General features: G+C 34.6%; 1 protein-coding gene across 2 annotated transcripts in view; it reads left to right on the top strand.

Annotated features, from left to right (window-relative positions):
- Nucleotides 1–23,371, top strand: part of LOC124633818 (spondin-2) — a 51,670-nt gene that overhangs the window by 18,616 nt on the left and 9,683 nt on the right. For both annotated transcript variants that reach the window (XM_047169174.1, XM_047169173.1), the window contains exons 2-3: nucleotides 3,081–3,340; nucleotides 17,907–18,106. In XM_047169174.1, coding sequence (XP_047025130.1) covers nucleotides 3,154–3,340; nucleotides 17,907–18,106 — 387 coding nt within the window. In that variant the 5' untranslated portion in view covers nucleotides 3,081–3,153. The remainder of the gene's footprint in view (nucleotides 1–3,080; nucleotides 3,341–17,906; nucleotides 18,107–23,371) is intronic.

A 23,371-nucleotide genomic window follows, 5' to 3' on the forward strand; every position in this document is an offset into this window, starting at 1 on the left:
CTTGCGAACCGAGCCTATCAATATTTTTATATGTCAGCGAGAATTCAATTTAAAAAATACACTTGTATACGATCACACTTTTTGTCGAGGGAGTCAAAAAAAGTTGCAAAGAAAAGTGTTTTTTTGTATCACAAAAAATACTAAAAAGTCCGCCATTAAATATTAAACTAACAATTACTTACACAAAAGGGTATATTTACGAATAACAAACTAAAAAGCTTTTAGGCGTCCCTGAAAGTAAACATCCTTGATACTTCCAACTTACCCAACTAAGTCTGAGAGTGTTCCATATTTAACGATCCCCTTTAAAATACTTATAAATAAACACGAAACTACGATCATTATATTCATAAATAAACCCGAGTTTAGTAAGTAAACGGTTTCATTAAATTAAATATAATACCCATAGTTTACGAGCCCCTAATACATTCGGATCACGCGAGTTAATGCCTTTTGAAAGTGTTAACGGCTGTGGAAAAAGGTGCCTTTAAAATGTAGTGACGTGATTACGCTTTATCGATATCGATAAGCTCGGTCCGAGATTTAATTGAAAAGGTTTAATGAACTGAATGTTTGTGTAGTTTCTGTGTGGGATTGGGTTATTTTTCAGTTATGTAAATCGATAAACTTTCTATAGTGGTAGTACTGGCTATTTTGGTTATGACTAACCAATTATTAATAGAACTTGCGATACGCATTAGCCATACAACAAAATTTTTTACAGGAAAAATCTCTTTTTCCTGTTTATTTTGCTTTTACCACTTAACAACACACTCTTACATTAGGGACCGACTTTTATTCGAGGGTTTACTACAACTTTTTGTCACGAACGTGAAACTTTTTCTACGCAAAAAGTAATATAACCGTACAAATACATTCCTAGCAGCGTTAACCTGAACATAATCGACAGCTAATAGTATTTCCCTCGTTTCTACTGAATAGTTTGTACCCGACATCCAATAAAAACTTCTATGTACCTATATATAAACTCCATTGAATTTTATGTTCTATTGAGCGGATTAGGATTAAATTTTGTTACCTTTTATTTTGCACTGAAGTTACTTTTAACGCTTGTTTGTTGATCATTGTTTTTGTTTTGATCGTGAATAAAGTTTAATTAATGCTGTTTAATAAAATTACTTGAAAATAAAATAAAAAAAATAAGCGCAGGATTATTTTTTAGTGAAATCCATCACTTAAAAAGTTAATTATAAAGTGATCCGTTATAATTTGAAGTTTGAGCTTATTTTTTAGTTTCGCCTTTTTTTTTTCTTAGAAAAAGTATCTTATTTTTCATGCGATGGGACAAATAGTAGTAGCATTTTAATGTTCTCATAAAATATTAACGCTCAAAGTGATTAATATTTAAACCTATTAATTATATAATGGAAAACTTATTTACTTTAAGATCATTCGGGCATATTCAAGTCAAAAACCATTTTAAGTACATGACGCTTTTAACCCTACAAAGCACCTACAGTTAACCCGGAGCCCACAGCGCCAACGTAACCGCTCTTATTTTAAACGTGGAACGCATAACGAATAGCTGTTCGAAATAAAGGGCCGTATGCTGACGCGACGTTGACGTCAGCGTACATTCTCTTTTTGAAATATTGGCAAAATATTGGCAAAAAGAGGCTGACACCCTTCACAGACACGGTCCCGCGGGCCAGCGAATATTTATGATCGCTCAATATGATAACTGAGAGGTCGACATTTTTACCCAATTTGGAATATTCTGGGAATGTCATTTGAGGGTTGTTGTTGTCCTTTTGTTGGAGCTTGTTATAATGGTGGTAATATAAGCCTCGATTTCATTAGAGCGACAACACAAAAATACTCCAGTCGTTCCACTCTTGCTGCCCCGCGTATTCATCAGACAGTAACAAAATAGAAGCTGTCTAAATGGTAGAGGTACGGTAGACCGCACATCAGTGGTAACTGTCATGCACCTTAGCTCAATAGTAATAAGTACGATTTTCCTATAAAACTGTTACCACTGACTTGAGGTTGACTGTACATTCAAGTTTCGTAAACATGGGTATGAATAAAGTTTCGTACAGGTACATAAGTATGTAGTAACACATATGTTTGGTAAACCGATATCAAAGGAAATTATGTCGTGACGTATACCCATCAGTTATATTGGCTACCAGTCCACATACCACATAAAAATAAAAGCAAGCTATTAAAATAACCGCATACAATAAAATTTACTAGAGCACCCGCTACCATGGTTACATAGTAAAGCAAAATCCATGTATTTTTTTTCTTTCCGAACCGGTTCGAACAGCCGTGTTCCATTTTGTTGTGTTTTAAACAAATAAGGTTTTTCATAAAGCTCCCAGTTTGTGGTTTTAACGAGAGAGCTGAAAATACGAGTGTTGAAATATTTATTGAGAGTTAGGTTAATGTGTGGGCGGATATAGAAGTAAGTGGGTTTATTTTTCAAATAAGTCTTAAGTATACATTGGTTTGCCGACAACTGTGTCACCCATTGTATATTTATGAATTTATAGTAGATACTCTGGGGTTTTGTAGTTACATTCAGTGAAAGTTTTTTGACAGCTCCTTATAATAAAACCCTTAAGACACACTCAGGCCCCTTCGGAACTTTTATGAACAATAAAATTAATATAGTTCTTGTTCAACCTACCTTAGCTGTTATCTAACACGATACTCACCCAGAATGTCACTCTTCAAAATACCTTCTATTCTCCCAAAGAAAAATAAGACACCTTTAAGTCAAGTGCCCACTCGGACACGCGTCAAAAGTTCCGTAGAGATCCAGCCGATATTTCACCTCAAAGGGACTGAAATAGACAGGTCGTTCACCCAGACGGCAACTATTTTACTATACGTTTCATTCATTTGTGAACCATAGGTGAGGTAGGAAGATGGGGAGACATGATTAAAATAGACAGCGCTTTTTATATAATGTTGTAGCGAGAAATGTGCCATTAATAAGGTTTAATGCGTATCTATTTCTGATATCTTCATATTAGTCTAAGTCAGCCGTGAATATTAATCGTTGCTAGTTTTTTTATTATTCCAATATTAATGTTTTTTTTTCTTTCCAGGTACAAACGCGAAATGTTGTGACATCGACCACTATGCCTTAGTGTTGTGAAAGTATCGATAGCCGATATCGATATGGCGCGGTTGTTACTAGTGTTGTTGCTGCCGGCGCTCGCCGCAGCGGCAGTCGGTGACACTGATGTGTGCAACCCGGATAAAATGACTGTGTACAAAATGGTGCTGCATACGTATTGGACAAGGGAGAAATTCCCGAAACATTACCCGGATTGGCGACCGCCGGCTCAGTGGTCCAAAGTTTATGGTAAGTCTTTTATTTATGTACTAATTAATTTTAATATGCTCATTAAGATATCTGCCAATTTAAATCCTTTCATCGTAACTGTAAATCAAAACGAACCTCCATAATATATTTTGCCATACCAAACTGTCGTTTGATGTTTAAAAGCAAAATGTTTGATAAATGAATAGCTGTACTTTCCCATTTGGAAATATAATTTTATCAACATAATTATAATTAAGTATATTTGACTGGAATACACATAAACGTTTAATATAGCTAGCATATAGCTGCTACATTCATTTTATTTCATCAAAGAAAGTGCTTTTTTCACCAATCACGTGCAAATAAATTGATGAATCAACAAAATTGTTCTCTTCAGACAGCGTTGTAAGTTTCCAGACGAATCAATTCAAAGCATTCTGCGAGTTAGTACGAAATAACCGGCAATGAATAAATTATGCATTCATAAATTTAAATTTTTACCCGACTCAACTAGTTGCGGTAATGGCCAAACTTTTGATGTACTTACGTTCCAAAAATCCGGGGAACATGTTATAAACATTGTTTAGGTAATTTCGTAAATTTTCAACTGCTCTTTATTCATAGGTTTAAGTTACCTGTTATGTTTATAACTGCCTCGTTGGTTTAGTAGTCGTATAGCATGACTGCTGTGAGAGGACTCGAGTTCGATGCCTGGGTTGGGCTGAAATCGCTTTATGGATTTTAGGAAGTTGTGCTAGTTAAATAGCTACACTATTTCAAACGGCTGAACCGATGTGGCTGCGATAGCTACCTGGAGACGGAGATAGGATAGACTTTTTTCCCTATCCAGGTACGAGAAGTAGTTCCCTTGGGACGCAGGTGATACCGCGGATAAAAGCTGGTTTAATAAAAAAACACTTTTATTGAAATTAGGCATCTTTCAATTTTCTAAAACGCCTTTTTAACAAAACAACACAAGTACTTCCACGGTTCCTTCAGTTCCGTTTATTATTCGTAATGTAGTTACGTCATTACGGTTCTGCGAACAGCTGACCGCGGGTGATAGCATCATGATTCATGCACTTGATAATGTGCAGTGCAGACTGTTAATGCAAAAGTTTTGATATTGTGTGCAAATGTAGTATGGGTGGTTTTCCTCCTTTTGTTTTGTTTGTAAGAACTAAAGCATGGAAGCTAGGAGCAATAATATCATTGGTTCAGTTCAGATTTTATAATATTTTTCACAGAGTGCTGAAAAATATGTCACAAAAAAAAATATTTTAGATCACGGTTTAAAACAAACAAGTTAGGGCTATATTGCCTTTTACACGTATTAAAAATTTTTACCACAATATACACAGATCAAACACAGATTAGTACAAAACACATAGCACACAAAAACAAATGACACAAACAAATGAACGCGCGGCCTAAAACATGAAATAAAAACACTACAAGTAAAATAAAACAAGCATACATATTTAATAAACTCACGTGTAAACCATTTATCACGCCACAACGACATACAAAATCCTAATAAAACCAACCTATTTACTAAATACAACACTGTAATAAATAGTCATGCCACAGAAAACTGACAGGAATATATTCAAATATTTAATTGTCACAAAGACACGTCACTATTAATATCGGTCATTTTTAATGTCATGGAGTGTATTATAAACGTCAAAATAAATGAGCCCTTTGTATCTACAAAGGGCTCATTTATTTTGACGCGAAGCTAGCCCAGTTTGGCGCACCGCCAAAAAATCTATCAATAAATGCAGGAAATGTGGTATCGACAACACTATTATATTTCGTCGGGTTATTGAGGGATGCGGAAGACAATGTTTAACAGTTTATTTTACTATGTGGAGCTTAGAGATGTTTGCTTAATTTTGGTGAGAAGAGGATTATGCAATACGGGTTAAATAAAGTGAAGAAGCTTGGAAGGCGTCATGGAATTGGGTTTGAGAGTATTTCCTATTATGTGAACTATCGATAGATACTTTAGTTTTTATGCAAAATTCGACCCTTTTTGTTTTGTACTAGCCCTTATACCTAAAAGCCTTTCCTCAATAAATATGGACTATCTAACACTGAAAGATTTTTACAAATTGGATTAGTAGTTCCTGTAGGTACATCAATGGTGGGTCAAAGAAAAAAAACTCTTCAGCTTTATTATATTAGTTGTCTTTAGCCTTTACGGCTGGCCATGAATTTAAAATAATTGATGTTAATGCCATTAAAATTTAATTTTCCTTCAACATCAGACTATCTTGTAAGTCTATTTAGAAAATGAAACCTACAGCTGTAAAACCTAATTGTTTTGGTATCATATAGGGAAAGTAAACGTAGCTGTAATGTCTTGAGTGTACCAATAACAATTGAGGTTTAAATTCTATTGCTTTTATCACCATTTACTGCGGTGAAGTTAATTTCGTCGGCAAGAGTATTGTGGCTAAGCTATTGGCTACGTGTCTCAGTTTCATATGGTATTATGGTACTTTTGTTTGACTGGGCTCGATTTTGACAACGCATGGGGACGACATTCGTCTTAATAGGCTCAGCTGTTTTATCGTGAGCTGTTAAAAATAAAGTCACTTATCGATAATGTGTTATTTATAGCAAGACGCGACTACCACAAGGAAAATCCAGTTTTCTTATTTAAATCAGTTAATTTAATAAAACAATTTTCCTTTTACGTATAAAAATCTTGCAAAGTATTTAACGCATTTCCAATAACCGAAGCGTTCCTTCAAACTTTTAGCGCATTAACTAATTCATTAAACTAAAATTTAATTAAAATCAAATTAGCGGAATACTTGTTCGAAGTCGCGTTACTCACAACATAAAAGATAAGTCGGCCATTTTGCAGGGGCTCATAAAATGGCTTTGATGTTCCTGATGAGATCGTCTAATTACTACGGCATTCCTTGTAAAGTTTGGTAGGAATACTTACAGCATTTTAATGCAAGGTTTCTATAAAAAGAGTTAGGTTATGGTAGATTTTTGATATAGACTGCTTAGAATAAACACTTAATTTGTTGTTGCTGACCAGAAGAATCATACAGTGTGCGTCACAGTGCAGCACTGAGGTTGAAATTGTAGAAAATGAGTAAATTTTTTGTCTGTACAAGTATACATGCTAAGTTCATCTGAACGGAATATTATGTCGTCTTTCAAAGAAAGGTTCAAGGTTCATATTATGACACTTCTATACCTACACACTTCACTACATCGACTCAAAGCCGGGACGGGTCACTAGTATTGTTCAAAACCATATTCCCTGCCCATTACTCATCTCCTTTCTACATACAAAACGTATTTCATTTACACGCTCTAAATAATTCATGCTCATATACCCTCACTTATCTATTCTTTTTGTAATTCCCTTCCTTTGGGCTCAAGCATTATTTTATTAAATAAGCCCGGTTGGCCCTAAGCTTTGAAAGCCGCGACCGGCTTCCAGCCTAATAAAATAATTACCACGACCCACATATGAGGTTTTTGTGTTAATATACCAAATAAGATTTTTATTCGGGATAAAGGGTGCTCTTTAATAATAAATGATAACATTAAATCGCCGTTTGTGACAGTTTTTAAAAATTATTATAATGCTCGTTTTTATCGCTTAATTTGTATGAAGTTATTACCTTTTTGTAAGGTTTTTGGTGAGATTACACAGAAATAAAATATGATACTAATTTAGGTAATCTTTTGGACGTTTATTGCTTTGAGATGTTCGCGCTTTAGGTTGTTTTTAAATTAATATGTTTATGACTTTATGGGCTTTTAATTTAGTTATTCGCAATATCGCGTCATGGACATAAATGTCAACTTGTTTATTGCGACTTAATTGTACTTTCGCGATATTTGCAAATCATTATCCTTATTTCGAGGCCCCTTGCTTCAACTATTCAACATTGTTTTTCTAATTCGTGATCTTATCTTCTCCATTAAATAACAAGAGCTTAAGATAAAATGCGTTAACATTTTCAAAGTAATATGCACAAGGGATGACCAAAATCATTACGTGAAGGAGAAATAAATCGTTCATATTTGATTTATTTCTTTTACGCACAATTTAATGTCCTCCTGTTAAGGGGGATGAGATATCGATAGGAAAGTCTCATAATTCTTTAATGAAAAAGGTTTTTCCGTTTTCATGGAAAATGGCTTCGTGACAACCATAAAGTTTTTACAGAAGTTTTGCTAGATTTTTGAATATAATTATGTTTTGCCAAAGAATTTAAACATCTAATGTACCTACTTAATAAGGACAGTTTTTTGTTGGTTAATAAAAGGCTTCAAAACTACTGAACCTGAAAAATCATTTCACTGTCGGAAAGCTACAATGTGACTATTATAAGCTACTATATTTGGTCCAGGTACGGAAAGAGGATGTCCCGGCTCGTGGATGAAACCGCGGCAAACAACTAGTACTAAAACAATGCACTTTGGTATCGTCAAATGTCAGACATCAAAATTCATATATTCCTACCAACTTACAAACGGTAATCATGGCGATTAAAAAAAATACAGCTATCATAAAAGCTAAAACAAACTATATTATTACTAGGTTACGATCTAATTTCGGTTAATGAACTAGAATCCTCATTATTCCACATTGCTGTGCGTTATTGAACAGAAATAGCTCACGCATTATTTGTTCGTACGCTGAGAGCTATGGAGGTGTCTTTGTTATTTGAGAGGTGTCAAGTGTTTTGTATGGTGCCAGTGACAGCTGAGCGGTGATAGTTCTAGCTTAGTTATGGTACGCAACTAAAAACGGTTCTTAACATACGTGAAGAGATCTGGAAGGGCTCTGGGATTAAGTTGGGACTAATTTCTATAAATAAGAAATAAAAGCTTCCCCGTTGGACCCCTGCAGACTGTCAACTTTTATTCGGCTAATAAATTTACAGATAATTTACAGATATAGGCCGATTAGAAAGTTTGACAGAAGTCACATTTTTATCTATTGTTTTGTATCTGATGCTAACCATCAGTGATAAAAGCATTCTGTAAACAGCTGTTATAAACTCGTCTATATCCGCTTAGTTTACAGTGGCACCAAACCCTTTGCGACACTGGATACGTTGATGAATCCCATAGATCAAAGGTTTGAAGACTGACGTACCGTAATGGAAAACCGTAATTTGGAATTGTTCCCATAATTCAATGTTTTCGAAGAAAATGTGAATTTGTGCTACTTTGGCATTGTTGTACGAAGTACATAATTTCACTCTTAACTTACACGTACATAGTATTATATGCTAATTTAGGCTGCCCGCCCACGTCAAATAATTGGAGCCGATTGGCCGATCTTTCGTAGCAGAACATGGAATACACAGTAAGAACGTCCTACAAAAAATCGACCCTATTATCTGTCCTACCAAAACTTAACGTGGGCAGATAGCCTTAGCATTGAAATATCAATGCTCAATTTAACAACCTGGTAACCTGTTGCAAGAACAAACTAAACACTGTCACCAAAACATTGAACACGACAAAAAAGTGAAAGTTCAGCCAACTCACTACTTCTTATAACATTTTTGGCACCACCTTGACTGTGCTAAAATATTTATTCCCACACCCCAAACTACTAGTAATTTCGTAGTTTCGTAGTATCGCTAAAATTACATCACATATGACACATTCTGGCGCCATTACTCACTTTGGCACAGTCTCAGGTGACTGTCCGCGGATAATTGAAGTGGATTTCCAAGACAAATTGACAGGCAGGCTTAACGACTAGGTTTCCTATTTCTGTAATAGTTGCAGTAAGCTGCAATACGTTTTGTGTTCCTTTACGTTTGTATCGGGTTACCGGGTTTTGAGCCACAGCAAAGCGTTTGTTCATCTTTATGTTTGGGTTGTCTTAGTTAATTTTGTTGTGGTAATGGTACCTACATTTACGTTAATTAATTACCGTACCTACATTTTGTCCGTAGAATGACAATAGATCCTGAAAACTCTCAGGGTCCGTTCAGATAGACCGGGTCGGAGAGCAGATCAAATTCTTAATACGTTGAAAATTGAGTACTTAGTATTTGAAGTAAGGTTTATTTTTGCATGCGCACTGCTTTTGTCATTGAGACTGCTCGAATGCGCTCGGTGTGAAATAATAAAAGGAGCCGACCGGCTCCGATCGTGTATTTTTGCTTGACGTTTGGCTCCGTTTGCATGCTCTTTAATGCTCGCGCAGCCGATCGGCTCCGGTCTGTGTGTAAAGAAAAATGCGCGCCGATGCTCTCCGACCCGGTCTATCTGAACGGACCCTCATACCGTGATTTGGCCATTCAGTACGATTCTATGCTTTAGACTTTAGAGTCAGTGTAAAACTGAAGCGTGAATTGTATCAGTATCGAACGTCAACCATCAATGGTCTTGTATCACTTCACTTTTATTACGTAAGAAACTCGTAATATAAGAAGCACCAGTCCAATATACCATCCAATTATATGACCAATCCAAAACCCAATTCCAGCTAATCAAAACAAAACAGAACTCGTCACGATAACCACAAAACGAAGAGACAATAATACTAAAACCTCAAGTAGGCACATTCGTCTTTTTGCCGCCCACCACCCACACATTCGACATTTTGACCGCGCTGACGTCAACCTCTTCTCATTATCTGAATGATGTTTATTTAGGTTAACGTGGCTTATTTTTCGCTCTATATATATTATGTTGGTTTCGACTAAGTTGGGAAAATCGTGCAGCTGTTGATTCAGGGAAACCTGTAATGTCAATGAATTCACACCTACATGGAACTTCAACTGTGTGGGCTTGAGAAATGGATAGGTATTGGCAAAAATTTGTCGTATAAGGAAAACATCTTCAAATGAGATTCCTTCAATTTCCGATATAAAATCACACTTTTTTGATCAGTTGTGAAATAATTGAATGATCCCATCATGCTATTATGTGTAGTAGTACCTATCAATTTTTACTGACGAAAACTCATTTATGATTCTTCTGGAGCCCTTACTCTTTCGACCAACCCTACAGCCCCGGCAGGCTTTGACCTTAAGGGCCCCGCCAATTTCGAAGACAGACCATATTTACCCACCAAAGGTGGGGTTTTAGGAGTTCGGATTTTTTATTCATCTTGGTTCATGGCAATATGCTTGTGGCATATTAAATGGTAACATTAGTAGACTTTTTCCTCTTACGTTTGAAATTTATTGAGCTTCATGCGTGGAGTGAAAGAAGTATAATATTTATACACGGACTACCTAAATGGAAAATCCCTACTAATATTATAAATGCGAAAGTAACTCTGTCTGTCTGTCTGTCTGTTACGCTTCCACGTCTAAACCGCTTAACTAATTTTAATAAAATTTGGTACAGAGATAGAGTTGACCTTGAGAAAGAACATAGGATAGTTTTTATCCCGGACTTTTGAAGAATTCTCTTGGAAACGCGATATAACCGAACTCTACGCAGGCGAAGCCGCGGGCGGAAGCTACTAACATATAATACTAAACACGTGTAAACAAATACAGAAGAAAAATAATTGGAGCTTAGTGACCCTGTTAATGTAATTGGTTTGGGAAATATCTACTTTGTAATAACCAAAATCTTTAAAGTAAATTACTCTTCGGCTTTGATCGAGTAATTAAGACTTTTATAGGCTGATCCAAGACTTTCAATGAATATTTAATTAATGGGTCCTAGACTTCTTTTATTAGTTGGAATCAAAGAAATTCTTTGTACAATTAGGTACTAAACTTTTATTCATACACAATTTAAGTAGTTAGCTATTCTGTCTTTTGCCTTTGCAGCAGTTAGCTGAAAAGCTTCTAATGATAGAATGATAGACCTAACTACAAACTACTTGATATAATCTAATTAGCCGTTTTCCCGCGGTTTCACCAGCATATCGCAGGTATCGTACTGCCCATACCCAGATAAAATACAGCCATGTTACTTGCAAAGAGTATAGCTCAACACTGAATGAATTTAAAATCATTTCAGTAGTTTCGGAGCCTTCAAGGTACAAAAAAGCAAACAAGAAATTACATCTTTATTATATTACTGTAGATAAGCATCTTAAGGTCATGACCATAATAATGTATCTAAACAAAATAGATAAAATAAACCAAACTAAAATCTGTTGTTATTTCCTTGTTAGTCAAATGTGCCCTCTAAACATTCCACCATCTATAACCACAGATCATTGAAACAAATAGACAGAACTAATCATGATCAAGGCAGGTGCATCTGTGGTCGTATGTTATTGGGCGATTATGCACCTGTGCAGTATTAATATAGAGGCCGAATCTACCTGAATATAACTGAATTAATGCCCAGGCATTATCTGATGTGTGGTGTTTATTTATCCATTTGTTTGAAGGTATTTGTGTGAGTAAGTTGCATTGAAAGTGGCATTTCATGGATTGTGTGTCCAAGACTCACTGAAATAAATCGGCACTCATTTTTACATAAAAGAAATAGCTCAAAACGTTAAAAAATCAAATAAAAGATGCATGCGTTACTTACCTATACATTACCTAATTAGGTACACTATGTAGTTAAAAAAATTAGAAAAAATAATAATGAATTCTAATAGTCGTTAGAAAATTCGTATTATATTTCGATACACATTTATTTCATCTTTTCTTAGAAAGCCTCGAAAGATCTTAATCTTCGTCTACCTAATTAACAAAACTGTAAATCTAGAACTCACAAAAACAACAGTAACTTTTAATACCTTCATATAAAACCTAAATTAACGATAACATTAAATAGCCAGTATTTTTCTAGAATAAAAGAATATATTCTATTAGTAGAAGATTGTAGGGTGAAGCAAAACAAAACCATTAGTCCAAGGTGGCTCTGGCATTAATGGCGGTCGTTAGCTTGTATGTGATGTTTGTCTGCAAACAGCCTAATGTTTGAAAACACTAGCCTTTAGTGAACTTTTTGATGGAGAAATTGTAGACACCTTGCATATGGGTAGTTTTATGAATTATGTCATTTATTTAAGCCGTTTATCTGTACTGAAGAATGTTGAAATATGCGTGAGCAAAAGTATAAGATTTTTATGTATACAAAAATTTTCGAGAAAGATAGTTTCAAACTCCTAGTTCTAAATCATAAAACACTTTTATATCACATAGACAAAAATCAACATTAAAGCTAGTTGTAAATCATAAAATATTTTTTATTTTATGATCACAAAAAATATTTTTTTATCACAATAATTAAAACTACAATTCCACATCACATCACTATAAAATCCGTAAATCCGGAATACCGTGGTGACTCAGCGCTCAATTGCCTCTAAATACACCTGTCACTATGTCAGAATATACAACGAGATACATTATCATGTATTGCAGTGTTTATCAAGTGCTATCATTGAGACTGGACTTAATAGATGGAATGCATGTAAATATCTAGCTATATTTCATAAAATAGTTTTATATGACAACAATAAAAAAGCTACCTTGTAGAATCATATTTTTTAACATCACAATGAAATAAAAAATTACACTATAAAATCCGTAAATCCGGAATACCGTGATGACTAAGCGCTCAATAGCACCTAAATACACCTGTCACTATGTGAGACTACATAATCATGTATTGCAGTGTTTATCAAACGCTGTGCGTTTGCCAGCTGGCAAGTACTCTACGGTATCTTCATATGAATCACTCGGGAGCTTTACGATGTGGTTCCGTATTTCTTGTAGTGTGATTTTGTTTTGTTTTTATGCCGGTGTTTAAGACTTTTCTACGAGTGGTGTAATGAGTCTGTGCTATGATAATTTTTTATTGATGATTGGTACGCGTTTAGACCACCATTCTATCCGATGTTTATAAAAATAAGTAAATTAAAGACTACCTATTACGGTTGTAATAAATGTTGCAAAAATCGTAGATCCTATCTAAACCATCTATTATGTTTCCACTGCTCAGCTTGTGGGCTCATCTTTAGTAATGACTTCTTATCTAAGCTCAACACGCAATTGAACATAGAGGATCCATGAGTCCAACATATCGTTTGCATTCAAAAATAGCCATAGTTTGTGATTCCTGCGTGTTCGCATAGGGCTTAGTCTTGACCTGATAGGCTAACGTAGTAAACCAATATAGCACCCTTATGATAGTCGAATCAATAACGCAGTCTTTCACACATACCTTAATAATATTGTGATGATGACAATAGATTTTCCTCGTTCATATCGGCAGGAAATAAATAAAGGTTCAGTTAGTGGTCATAATATTTGCCAGTCATCAAAGTGACAGCGGTATGGATGTCAAAGGGTGTGTCGTATGTGTTAATGTAGCCCATGACATTTAATTTTAGTCCTTTTGTAGAGCTAATTATGATTTAATTTAAATATGTACATTATTACTATTACTGCATGTAGTTATGAATGTGTCTCTCTTCGCATCGAGTTAAAACACAGGCAATAAAAACAAAATTTTAAATCGGATCAGTAGTTCACTGAAGTCAGTCTTCAGCTTGGTAGGTAATATTAAATGTACGCATATGTAAAGTTCATTGAACTGCCACAGAGACAGATCATTAACCTAATCAAAAGGTACAAAATAGAAAAGTCAAAATATTATTTCTAAAGCGCTATGATAACTGAGACAGAATATCAGTCTATTTATAGGGAAATCGATATAATAACGAACTGTAAATATTTCTGCTAACTTTTCTCTCACACCTTTTCACGAAAAGTTAATGCTATCGTTATAATTCCCGAGAGGAACCTATTAGGTTTGCCTTTCAATAAGAGAACTTTCTCGAAGGATAAACGTTCGCACCAATTTCTGTGTAAAAGTATTAGGAGAATATTCTACTTAGAAAATACTGGTTGTATGATGCGATGATTATAAATTCCTTTAAAAGTCCTTTTTATCTTTCTCTCAAATTCCATTGAATAGTATAACTTGTCATATCGTAATGGCGACATACAAACAATCGGAGCCTTTCGGCAAATTAATAAAGTCGAAGGAACCCCAAATTATGATGGCTGATGAACGATAAGATAATAAAAGTGAAATCGTTACGCTACATTTTTATTATTTGTGACAGAATATACTTAAAAATAAATATTTAATATACGTTAAGGTTACCTATGTAAAAATAGACTTATGGTAAATAGTTAAAATGTTTTCGTTGTATGAACATCCTGTCTGTCCCGCTTTCACGCCAAAACTACAAATAGTCTAGAGCCTAAGATAGGACCTTGTAGGAAGTTGTTCTAGCGGGACGTGGTTAAAACCTCAGGAACAGCTTGTATTATTATATTTTTTAACCGACTTCCCAAAAAGGAGGAGGTTCTCAATTCGGCCGGTATGTTTTTTTTTCTCTATCATCATAATCCTACTCCGAAAAATAGTATTTACTTCTCGTAAAATTGCTGCCGCCAATATTCCCAGAAGTATATTACACTTGTCGTAAAAAACGTCGAGGTGTAAGTAATCTCTATTTCCAAGATACAGGAATTAATGTTATCCAGTGCGCAAACTTTGTCAACTTATAGTTAAATAAGTTTTATAGATACGTATATTTTAATTTTTTCGTATTTTAGTACAAAAAATAAAAGTTATTGATATCGAAAGATGTTTATTTTGTAACCGATTATACGGTCACAGTCGTCATAGTAGGCACGGCGGCAACGCGAAACCGGTTACTGTCGCGAGCGCCGCTCCAAGCGCGTAAGAATAGTTGGTATCCATATTTTGCTGATTTTAGGGCGAACAAAAGAATGAAACAATTTTTTTTACTGATGATGCGTTCTGTTAATGATTCTGGACCACCAGTTTTTTTTTGTGCACTGCTTAAAATTAATTCCTGTATTTTTTTATCTTCGTTCTAGTAAATGTTAAGTTTAACTTAAATGGCATATTTTAGAATTATCAGCATATACAATTTATGTCTAAATGAATGTGTCGAAGTCTTCCCGTCTTTTTTAATCATTACCTAGGCTGGTACAGTTACCGGCACGGATGTCGGGCCCTGACCTTCACCTGCGCACAAGCGATTTACTGCCTTATTGCCTTATGCGTACGGGTGCGCAAAGCGATCCCCACTCTTCCGCCGAGAGCCCGACATCCGTGCCGGTAACTGTACGTAATGTATTTTCAGGTGAATTTTCAAAAAATTTACAAAAAATTTTCTTTTGAATTTCGAAGGAGAGTGAAATAAATATATTTTTTTAGTGATTCCACCTTTAAAATCAGAGCAAGGTTATTGTATTGTCGTCTCATTGTTTTTTTTCACACATTGAGTCATTTTGTGTTGCAATTTTATTTTTATGTTTTGCGTAAGATATGTGCAAAGGTACTTGGGATTTAAAACAATTGTCTTCATAATTCTTTTAGAAAGGTGATTCAATACTTGTTTCAGTATATTTATGGGGTGTTATTGTCTTACTTTTAGGGTTATAAACAGTTCCCTTAATCACTGTTCGTATGTAGGTAATTTATTGAAGCGTTTCGTCGAAAACAGGAAAATGGCATCGTAGGTGGTTAAGATTTTATCAGAGTTTTTCTTGAAGCCAAATAGAGTGAAGACCGAGAGACATTTTCTTTTGTTTGTTTTGAGCTTTTGTAAGAGTTTGTCTGTTTGCTTTTAGTATCAAATTGTTTGGTGTGATCAATGGTCAATTGTTGAGTAGGTATGGTTTCTTGATTAGCCTGTACCATCCCAATGCAGGGCAAAGGCCTACCTTAAATATCTCTATCGGTAAATTGGGGTCCTCTCGGTCCTAACACCTTAGTAACAATTTCTTTAAAAAAATGGGTCAGGATTAGAATGCTCAAAAACAATATTTAATTTATCATATTCAAAAAATATTATTCGCATATCGTAGGTATCCATACGCACTGTTCTCATTTCCATATAAGTTATTATTTATTACCAACAATATATTGTATTCCTGTGGCTTTTATACTACGATAATTTAGTGCCAAAATTAATTTTACCTGCCTACGCATAACTACGCTGACTAGGCAACTATTCTATTAATTAAACTCTCAACTTACTGCTCTAATTCATAATTATAATTTCATTATCTCTATCAAAGAACAACACAGTAGGTAAACTTAATTCAATTTATCGCATTCTTGACTCAGGTACCTTATATTACTAATTGAATATCTACGTAAATTAAAATAAATTGGTTTTTCGCGTCTCTGTGTTATTAATGTGGAAAAGCTCAAGGCCGTTTTTTTTAGAATTGAGTTTTACTACTAATTACATAAATGTCAATGTTCAACTCTTGATTTTTTTACATAACGCAATCTAAGAATTTTTTACATTACTCCAATGAAGAACTTTATACTTTGGTTCTTATTTTGTAACTTAACTTGGACTGTTCTGCACTTTTATGATTATTGGATTCGTACTTTTGTAAACTATAAAAATATCGTTTTCACTTTGAAAGTTGTACACATTTTAATAAATCTCATAGCTGGAATAACTCTGATAATTAAATTAATAGGAATTAATTTCCCCTTTAATTTAACAACAAAGTAAACTACACGGCTTCCTTTTAATCATTTCGAGATACGGAACCCTTTACAATCTTGAAGCGATTTCTTAACGAAGACCCGCTAACTTCAGTATAATATTTTTACAAGGAGCTGTTTTGCAAAGCAATTTGTTACCCTTTTTTGTAGCCCTTCGCAGTTTATCCAAGATTTAATAAAACTTCATTAAATATACCGTTCCGTTAAAAACAAGGCAATCGCGAAAATTTCGTAAATACATTTTAATTTTTAATTTTCAAGTTTGATGTTTTTATAAACGTGGTTGTTTTTTTTTTCTTTTGGTTGAAGGTTGATTTTTTTTTTTAATTTGGTATCGAAATTGAGTTTTTAATCATTATTTTATGGAGGTTCAGTTTATTTTCTGTTTAGTAATTACGGTCAGTTAAACTATAGGTACTTACTTTCTTGTTACTAGGTATATATGACTCCATAAAGGAAAAGTGGTTTTCCTTTTTAATTTGTTTCCATTGATAAGGGTGGGTTTTCTAAGAAAAAGTTTTCACACGTACAATTACATGGGCGTAGGAGGTTTGTTGACTTCTTATTAACTTCTAACTATTAATATATGTACAAAACAAACTGTCGACACAAATTATATATTCAGTACTTAAGTAAAGGTCAAGTTTACTGAAGCTAAAATTTGAAAATGTCACCTTTGCGTTACACCTTTTATAGTTTCATTCATTATTCATTAGTTGTTACTAAAGTAAGACTAAAAATAAGAGCTGAAATTCTAAACCTTGTTTTCAAAACATAGCTAGTAAATAGGTACAGCTGGTTCTTAGCTCATTTTATTTTCAGCCTCACACAAACTTTCCGACTTTTTCCATAAGTAAAATTTCATAGAAATAGTCTCTCACAAAACCATTTACCCAGACACAATTAGCTGGATGCGAGAAGCCTAAAATCGATCTCAGTGGCGTGCACTTGGAGAGGCCTATGTCCAGCAGTGGACTGCGATAGGCTGATGATGATGATGATGATGATGAATATTCATGTACTTATCTACTATACTACTAACTTATAAGATAGCTAAAAAATATCATGATAATTAACTCATCCCCTTTTTTGTCCTCAGGTGTATCACACGACCGATCATACGTGCTCTTCCGACTCGGACGTCGGGTCTCGGCCCCAGTCCGACAGTTCGCCGAGTCGGGCCGATCAGACGCGCTGGGCTCGGGCCCGGGCACGCTCGATGTGTTCGGCGGCCCCGCGGTTGGACAAGGCGCGGGGAGGACTGAGGCCGAGTTCTTTGTTGATGGCAATCATTCTAGGGTAAGTGGATTGGTAGCTTTATTTTTATCAAGCCATGTAATTGATGGAATCATCAATGACTCGATGATCGATAAGCTATATTGAGCTTCAACGTGGTTAGTAATTGGTCTATGCTTAAGTACTATTAGAAATAGTAAAAAGCATAATTATAGACGCGTAAGTCGGTGCTTGTCTGATTTTTGAACAAGCTAGAAGACAGAAACAACCTTTGTTTTTCCAAAACCTGAACCTTAGAGCGTGTCACTATTTAAACCCTATTGCAATACCAACAGAACCGATATATCACAAGAAAAGCAAACCTGTAAACTAATAGCTATTTACTATTCCAATTCGTCTCGATACGGCACATTTCCCCACGGATAAATTCATCCTAACCAAATCCATACATCATTTTCTTTTTAGTATTACCATTCAGAACTGAATGTCATTTTGAATGTTCCTGTTTAACATATTTTCATGTACCTGAAACATTCCAACCGTTGTTCAAATAATGGAACTTTATTCCGAAAACTGTCGATAAAATCTTGTGCCATATTCGGCCTGTTCTCTACCTACAATATTGCTATTAAAATGAATATTTCTCGAACATATACAACAATAACAGCGTCATTACAGTTTACAACGTTTTAAATTTCATATTTATGCCGCAAACCAATTAAGTACCAGGTTTATCGAAACAATTTGACACACAAATATGTATAAGCGAATCACAGCAAATTGTCTGATTTTATTAGCGCCATTATTTTCGTAGTCCGACTGCAGTAGTAATCGAATGCAATAAAGATGAGGCCTCAATAATTTTGCAATTAAAATCGGCAATGGACAGCGCAATTTTGCGATAAGGGTGCCGTTACACGGTCGTTTTATTCGCCCCGACACGGGACTTTTGAACTGCGATTTATTTATGTGACAAGATCCGAGAATGAATTTCGGTTGACAAGGAAAATTCAATTTATTTTTCGAATATCAGCGCATTACAATCGCTGTCATGAATATTCTTATTCGCCGATAAATAAAGATTCATCCGATTTTGGACAGGTACTTAATTACTTTATAATTCATGCAAGCGCGCTAAGTATGACTCGTGACAGCCACGATTTCTCTTGGTAAGTAATAATATTGTTTTTAAAGCTTTTCACATGTGAGATTAAAGAACAAGGCCCCTTACAAGTATAATTCAGAAGTCGTACCATCTGCAAGCCGCTTCAAGTTATGACCTAAATGAAACACCATAATGCTTACCAGCTAACAATAGAACAGAGACATTGAAACTAATAAAACACAATGTACACGTGCGAGAAAACGACAATACATAATACCCGATATATCATATCATGACACAAAGAGTGTCATGACTCCCTACGAGTTTTTTGCCCCACAATAATTTTACGAGCGAAGCTGTTTGCGCTACAGAATTGCACTCATAGCCCTCCCAACAAACGATGCCCAAAAATATCGTATTTCATCACTAATTAATGCTTCCACAGCAAACACCAATTACGATACGAACAAATAAAAGAACCGACTCGATCCAGTCATAAAGGGGAGTTTTATCGCATCGAGAATCGAGTTTGTTGTTCTGCCAGTTAAGCCTAATTTCGATTCTTTACTCGTTAATCGGTATGGAATCGATTATCGAATTAATTTGTTCGGGGTAATTGTTGTGTGTTATTTAATGAGGGGTTATGTGATTGGTCAGCTGTTTAAGCTTTATTACATCGTATGGATTAAGAACAATTGATTCATTAAAACTTTCAATACGAAAGGTTTTATAGCAATTAATTCCAATGTGAATGTACAGTACAGTAGTGTTATGTCGCATAATTATATTAAAGATAGTCTTGATACCGATATTCTTTACAGTTATAGAACATAGGTAAGCAGTAACTTAACATTATCTAAAACAAAGACGCAATTTGACCTTGAAGCTCACTGTCTCATGAATAATAAATAAATTCGCCTCAACCAAAATGTAATACGAAATGATACAATTTAGTTCAGGAAATGAAATGTCTCAGTACATAAGATAATTATGTCACTAAAGCTCTGTTCAGAGTGTGCGAGTACCAGGCAAGCAGTAAGTAGTAGTAGGTATAGGAAAGTTTAACAGTGCTACTATTACTGAGTGAACTTATAAGCAGCGGAGGTAACAGTTATTAAAGTTTTGTTCGTGTAATTGCACTTTTGTTCTGCAATGGTTAGTTAGCGATTTAAAGCTAAATAAAATTGTAAGTAAGTATAGATTTTGTTTTCGGCCTACAAAATAGGGCAATGGTTGACTAAGGTTATAGTTGTATCTAAATAGACTGACTACCTACCTTTTTATAAGAAAAGTGTGTATAAAAACTTAAATAATAAAAAATAATTTGGTTTGTTTGATTGACTTTCTAAATGTGTGATCCTGTTACCTGATTCAGTCTAATCACATAGATTCAGTTAAGTATCTGTATTGTCTTCTTTATTTTTTCTGGAGTATCACGATACTCAAAATTTTCACAAAATAATGTGTACACTTAAATCTAAAAGCTAGTTACTAACGCTGTATAAACAAGTCTCTACACTCAAAGCCACACTAAGAGGGCTCATTAATTAAAAGCACGATGCTCTAAAATAAAACGATGTGACTGCTTCATTATCGACGTAGATATTTTTATGACTTTATTTTTAGATATTCACAGGAACACCTGAAGCCCGGTGACCCAATTTTTTCCCAACTTTCCGTCTATATTCATTAGTATCGGTAATGAGAATTTTTTGAATAAAATCGAGTCCATCAAATATAGAAGCTTTTCATTAATGTCACATAGATTTATTAATGGGGACTATTTTAGGAATTGTTCGTGTTTCTGTTTAATATATGTTTCGTTTTTTAATGAGATCATTAATTTTTATTTTTGGTATCGTTATAATACAAATATTAGTTGGTTCTGTTTACATTCAAACTTTCTAATATTGGCTCTTTGAGGTGGAAATAAATAAACTGTTACAAGTAGGTACCTATATCAGAAAGCTTCTACACATTACGGCTACTGCCTTTAAGGCAGAGTAATACGCGTTTTAATTGTGGTTTTAAATTACCGTATTTCGGTTACTATTTTATCGCTTATAATTATAAATCTCAAATTACCTTAAACCCTCAAACAACAAAATTAAACATCTTTCGATACACTGACTTCTCAACTTCGATTTACAATACTTACCAAAATTTTGCTCACATTAAATTCTTCGTTCATTTTATTACAGTTCTCAAGTTAAGTAAGAATTTCTTAACAAACGAAGCATGGGCTTCAGAACTGTTAGCGTAGTACACTGCAGACTAAATAGTCGGCCGACAGTTGACCCGGTGGTTGCCAATTTGTTTTTAAAGAAAATTTTGATTCAAATCAAAGTTTTAAGGCGGTTTGAAACCGGCCAAATACCTGATCGCTTTCTTTTATTTATTTCAGGACTTATCCTAATAGGACAGATAAGAACTAAACACTATTTAAAAACTACATTATTTATATGGTATTATACACGTCTAAGTGTTCAAATAAAGGTAAAACTACTTACTATTCTGTTTGTAACGTTGTTATGTGCGTGTAGTAAGTCTGACAACAAGTCTTACCAAGGGGTATTGGGTTGAGGAAGTCAGATAGGCTAGATAGTCGCTCCTTGTAAAACACTGGTCTGTCGACTCCAACATAGATGGGAAAAGGCTCGTGAGATGATTTTATGTGCGTAGTACCATTCATTTCCATACTGATTTCTGAGCCCCAGCAAACTGTCGGCCGACTAAAAGTTGTCAGTGTGCGGGAGATCTTAGCTTGTTGACAGTGCACGACTCGCTGCGTTAGAACTAATTGGTCTGTTAGTCTGTTACCCTTTTACTAACAACTTGGCTGTAATGGCAGCATTCTACAATTTACTTCTCGTTATTTCTTTTGTCGTTTATTTTGTTATTTTTCGAAAATGTTTTAGAGTTGTAAGTTGTTTTTCTTCTTTGCAGTGTAATGTTAAGACTTACGATACGAGAGTTCTTTGTTCGTTAAAAAAGAACTAGAGTGATTCTGTCGCGGCATTTTAGCATTGTTTCTATAACATTTTATAATGTAAACTTAAATAGGCAAATTTTTTTTTTACCTCTGTAAGAATTATAGGATAGGTGTAGTATAATCATTCACGATGGGTTCAAAGCACCCTGAGGTGCTGCGCTGATGGTTTTATTAATAAACTTAACCCTTAAATTGGCAGTGTACTCCACAAAAGACATTAACTTTTTTTAAATCGAATGTAGTACCAATCTTTAAAAAAATACAATTTTTTATTCTTTTTGGCTTGCCATTATTGTATATTTTGGTAGAAAAAATATTTGAATGTGGTTCCATTGAAAAATAGCTGTCAAATTCAAAATGTCTTCGAAGCGGTCTGGTGTATCCGGGTCACGGGTAAGTTTTTTGTGTTTTTTTGGATGTGACTTGTGGTTATTTGGCTTTAAATTGCATAGGAACATTATAAATAATCCCCTTTCAAGACGTCGGCTCTTGAAAGGGGTCCAGTACATGGTGGAATTTGGGTAGGTGAAGGAGAAAATAATTCAGAAACCTACAGCTGAACGGCCGGTGGACAGTGTCAGAAAATGCTGTCGGACATTTTCCAGAAATAGCAGATAAGCAATCATGCTGTAGGTTTTGCAAAGATAGAAGAACTAAAGTTTTTTGCTTGAAATGCAATGTGCTCTTGTGTTTTATGGTAGGAGAAAGTAACAAAAGAAATTGCTTCCGCTAATCTCACACGCAATAAATGCATATTATGTAGTTTGATAAGAATTATGATTAATAAAATGAAGACTTAACTAAAATGTGTTTTATTCATATTTTGGCAACGTACTCCACGTAGTACGAACAGAAAAACTACTACAGTTGGCAATGTACTCCCCGGAGTACATAGATTTTCGCGAAAACTGTAATAGGTAGATTTTTTTTACAATTTTTTTCAGTCATCTGTCATCGTAATAAACCAGGAAATAACAAAAAATAATTACATTTTTGTAGTAAATTCATTTGCCAATTTAAGGGTAAACCGATTACGTACTTATAGAATGTCTTCATGTCTTTCCAATCGACTAATAAAAAAAATACCCTTATTGGATTCCATAGCATGATACTCACAACCTCCACGAGTTTAAAGTGAAGTTTACTGCACTATCCATACACACTTTAAAAGATTGCACAATCGATTGCATTGTTTACAAGCGTTTGTCCATTTATTTACAAAAAAAAAATA

Source organism: Helicoverpa zea, chromosome 10 (assembly GCF_022581195.2).
Source record: "Helicoverpa zea isolate HzStark_Cry1AcR chromosome 10, ilHelZeax1.1, whole genome shotgun sequence".
Classification (NCBI taxonomy): domain Eukaryota; kingdom Metazoa; phylum Arthropoda; class Insecta; order Lepidoptera; family Noctuidae; genus Helicoverpa; species Helicoverpa zea.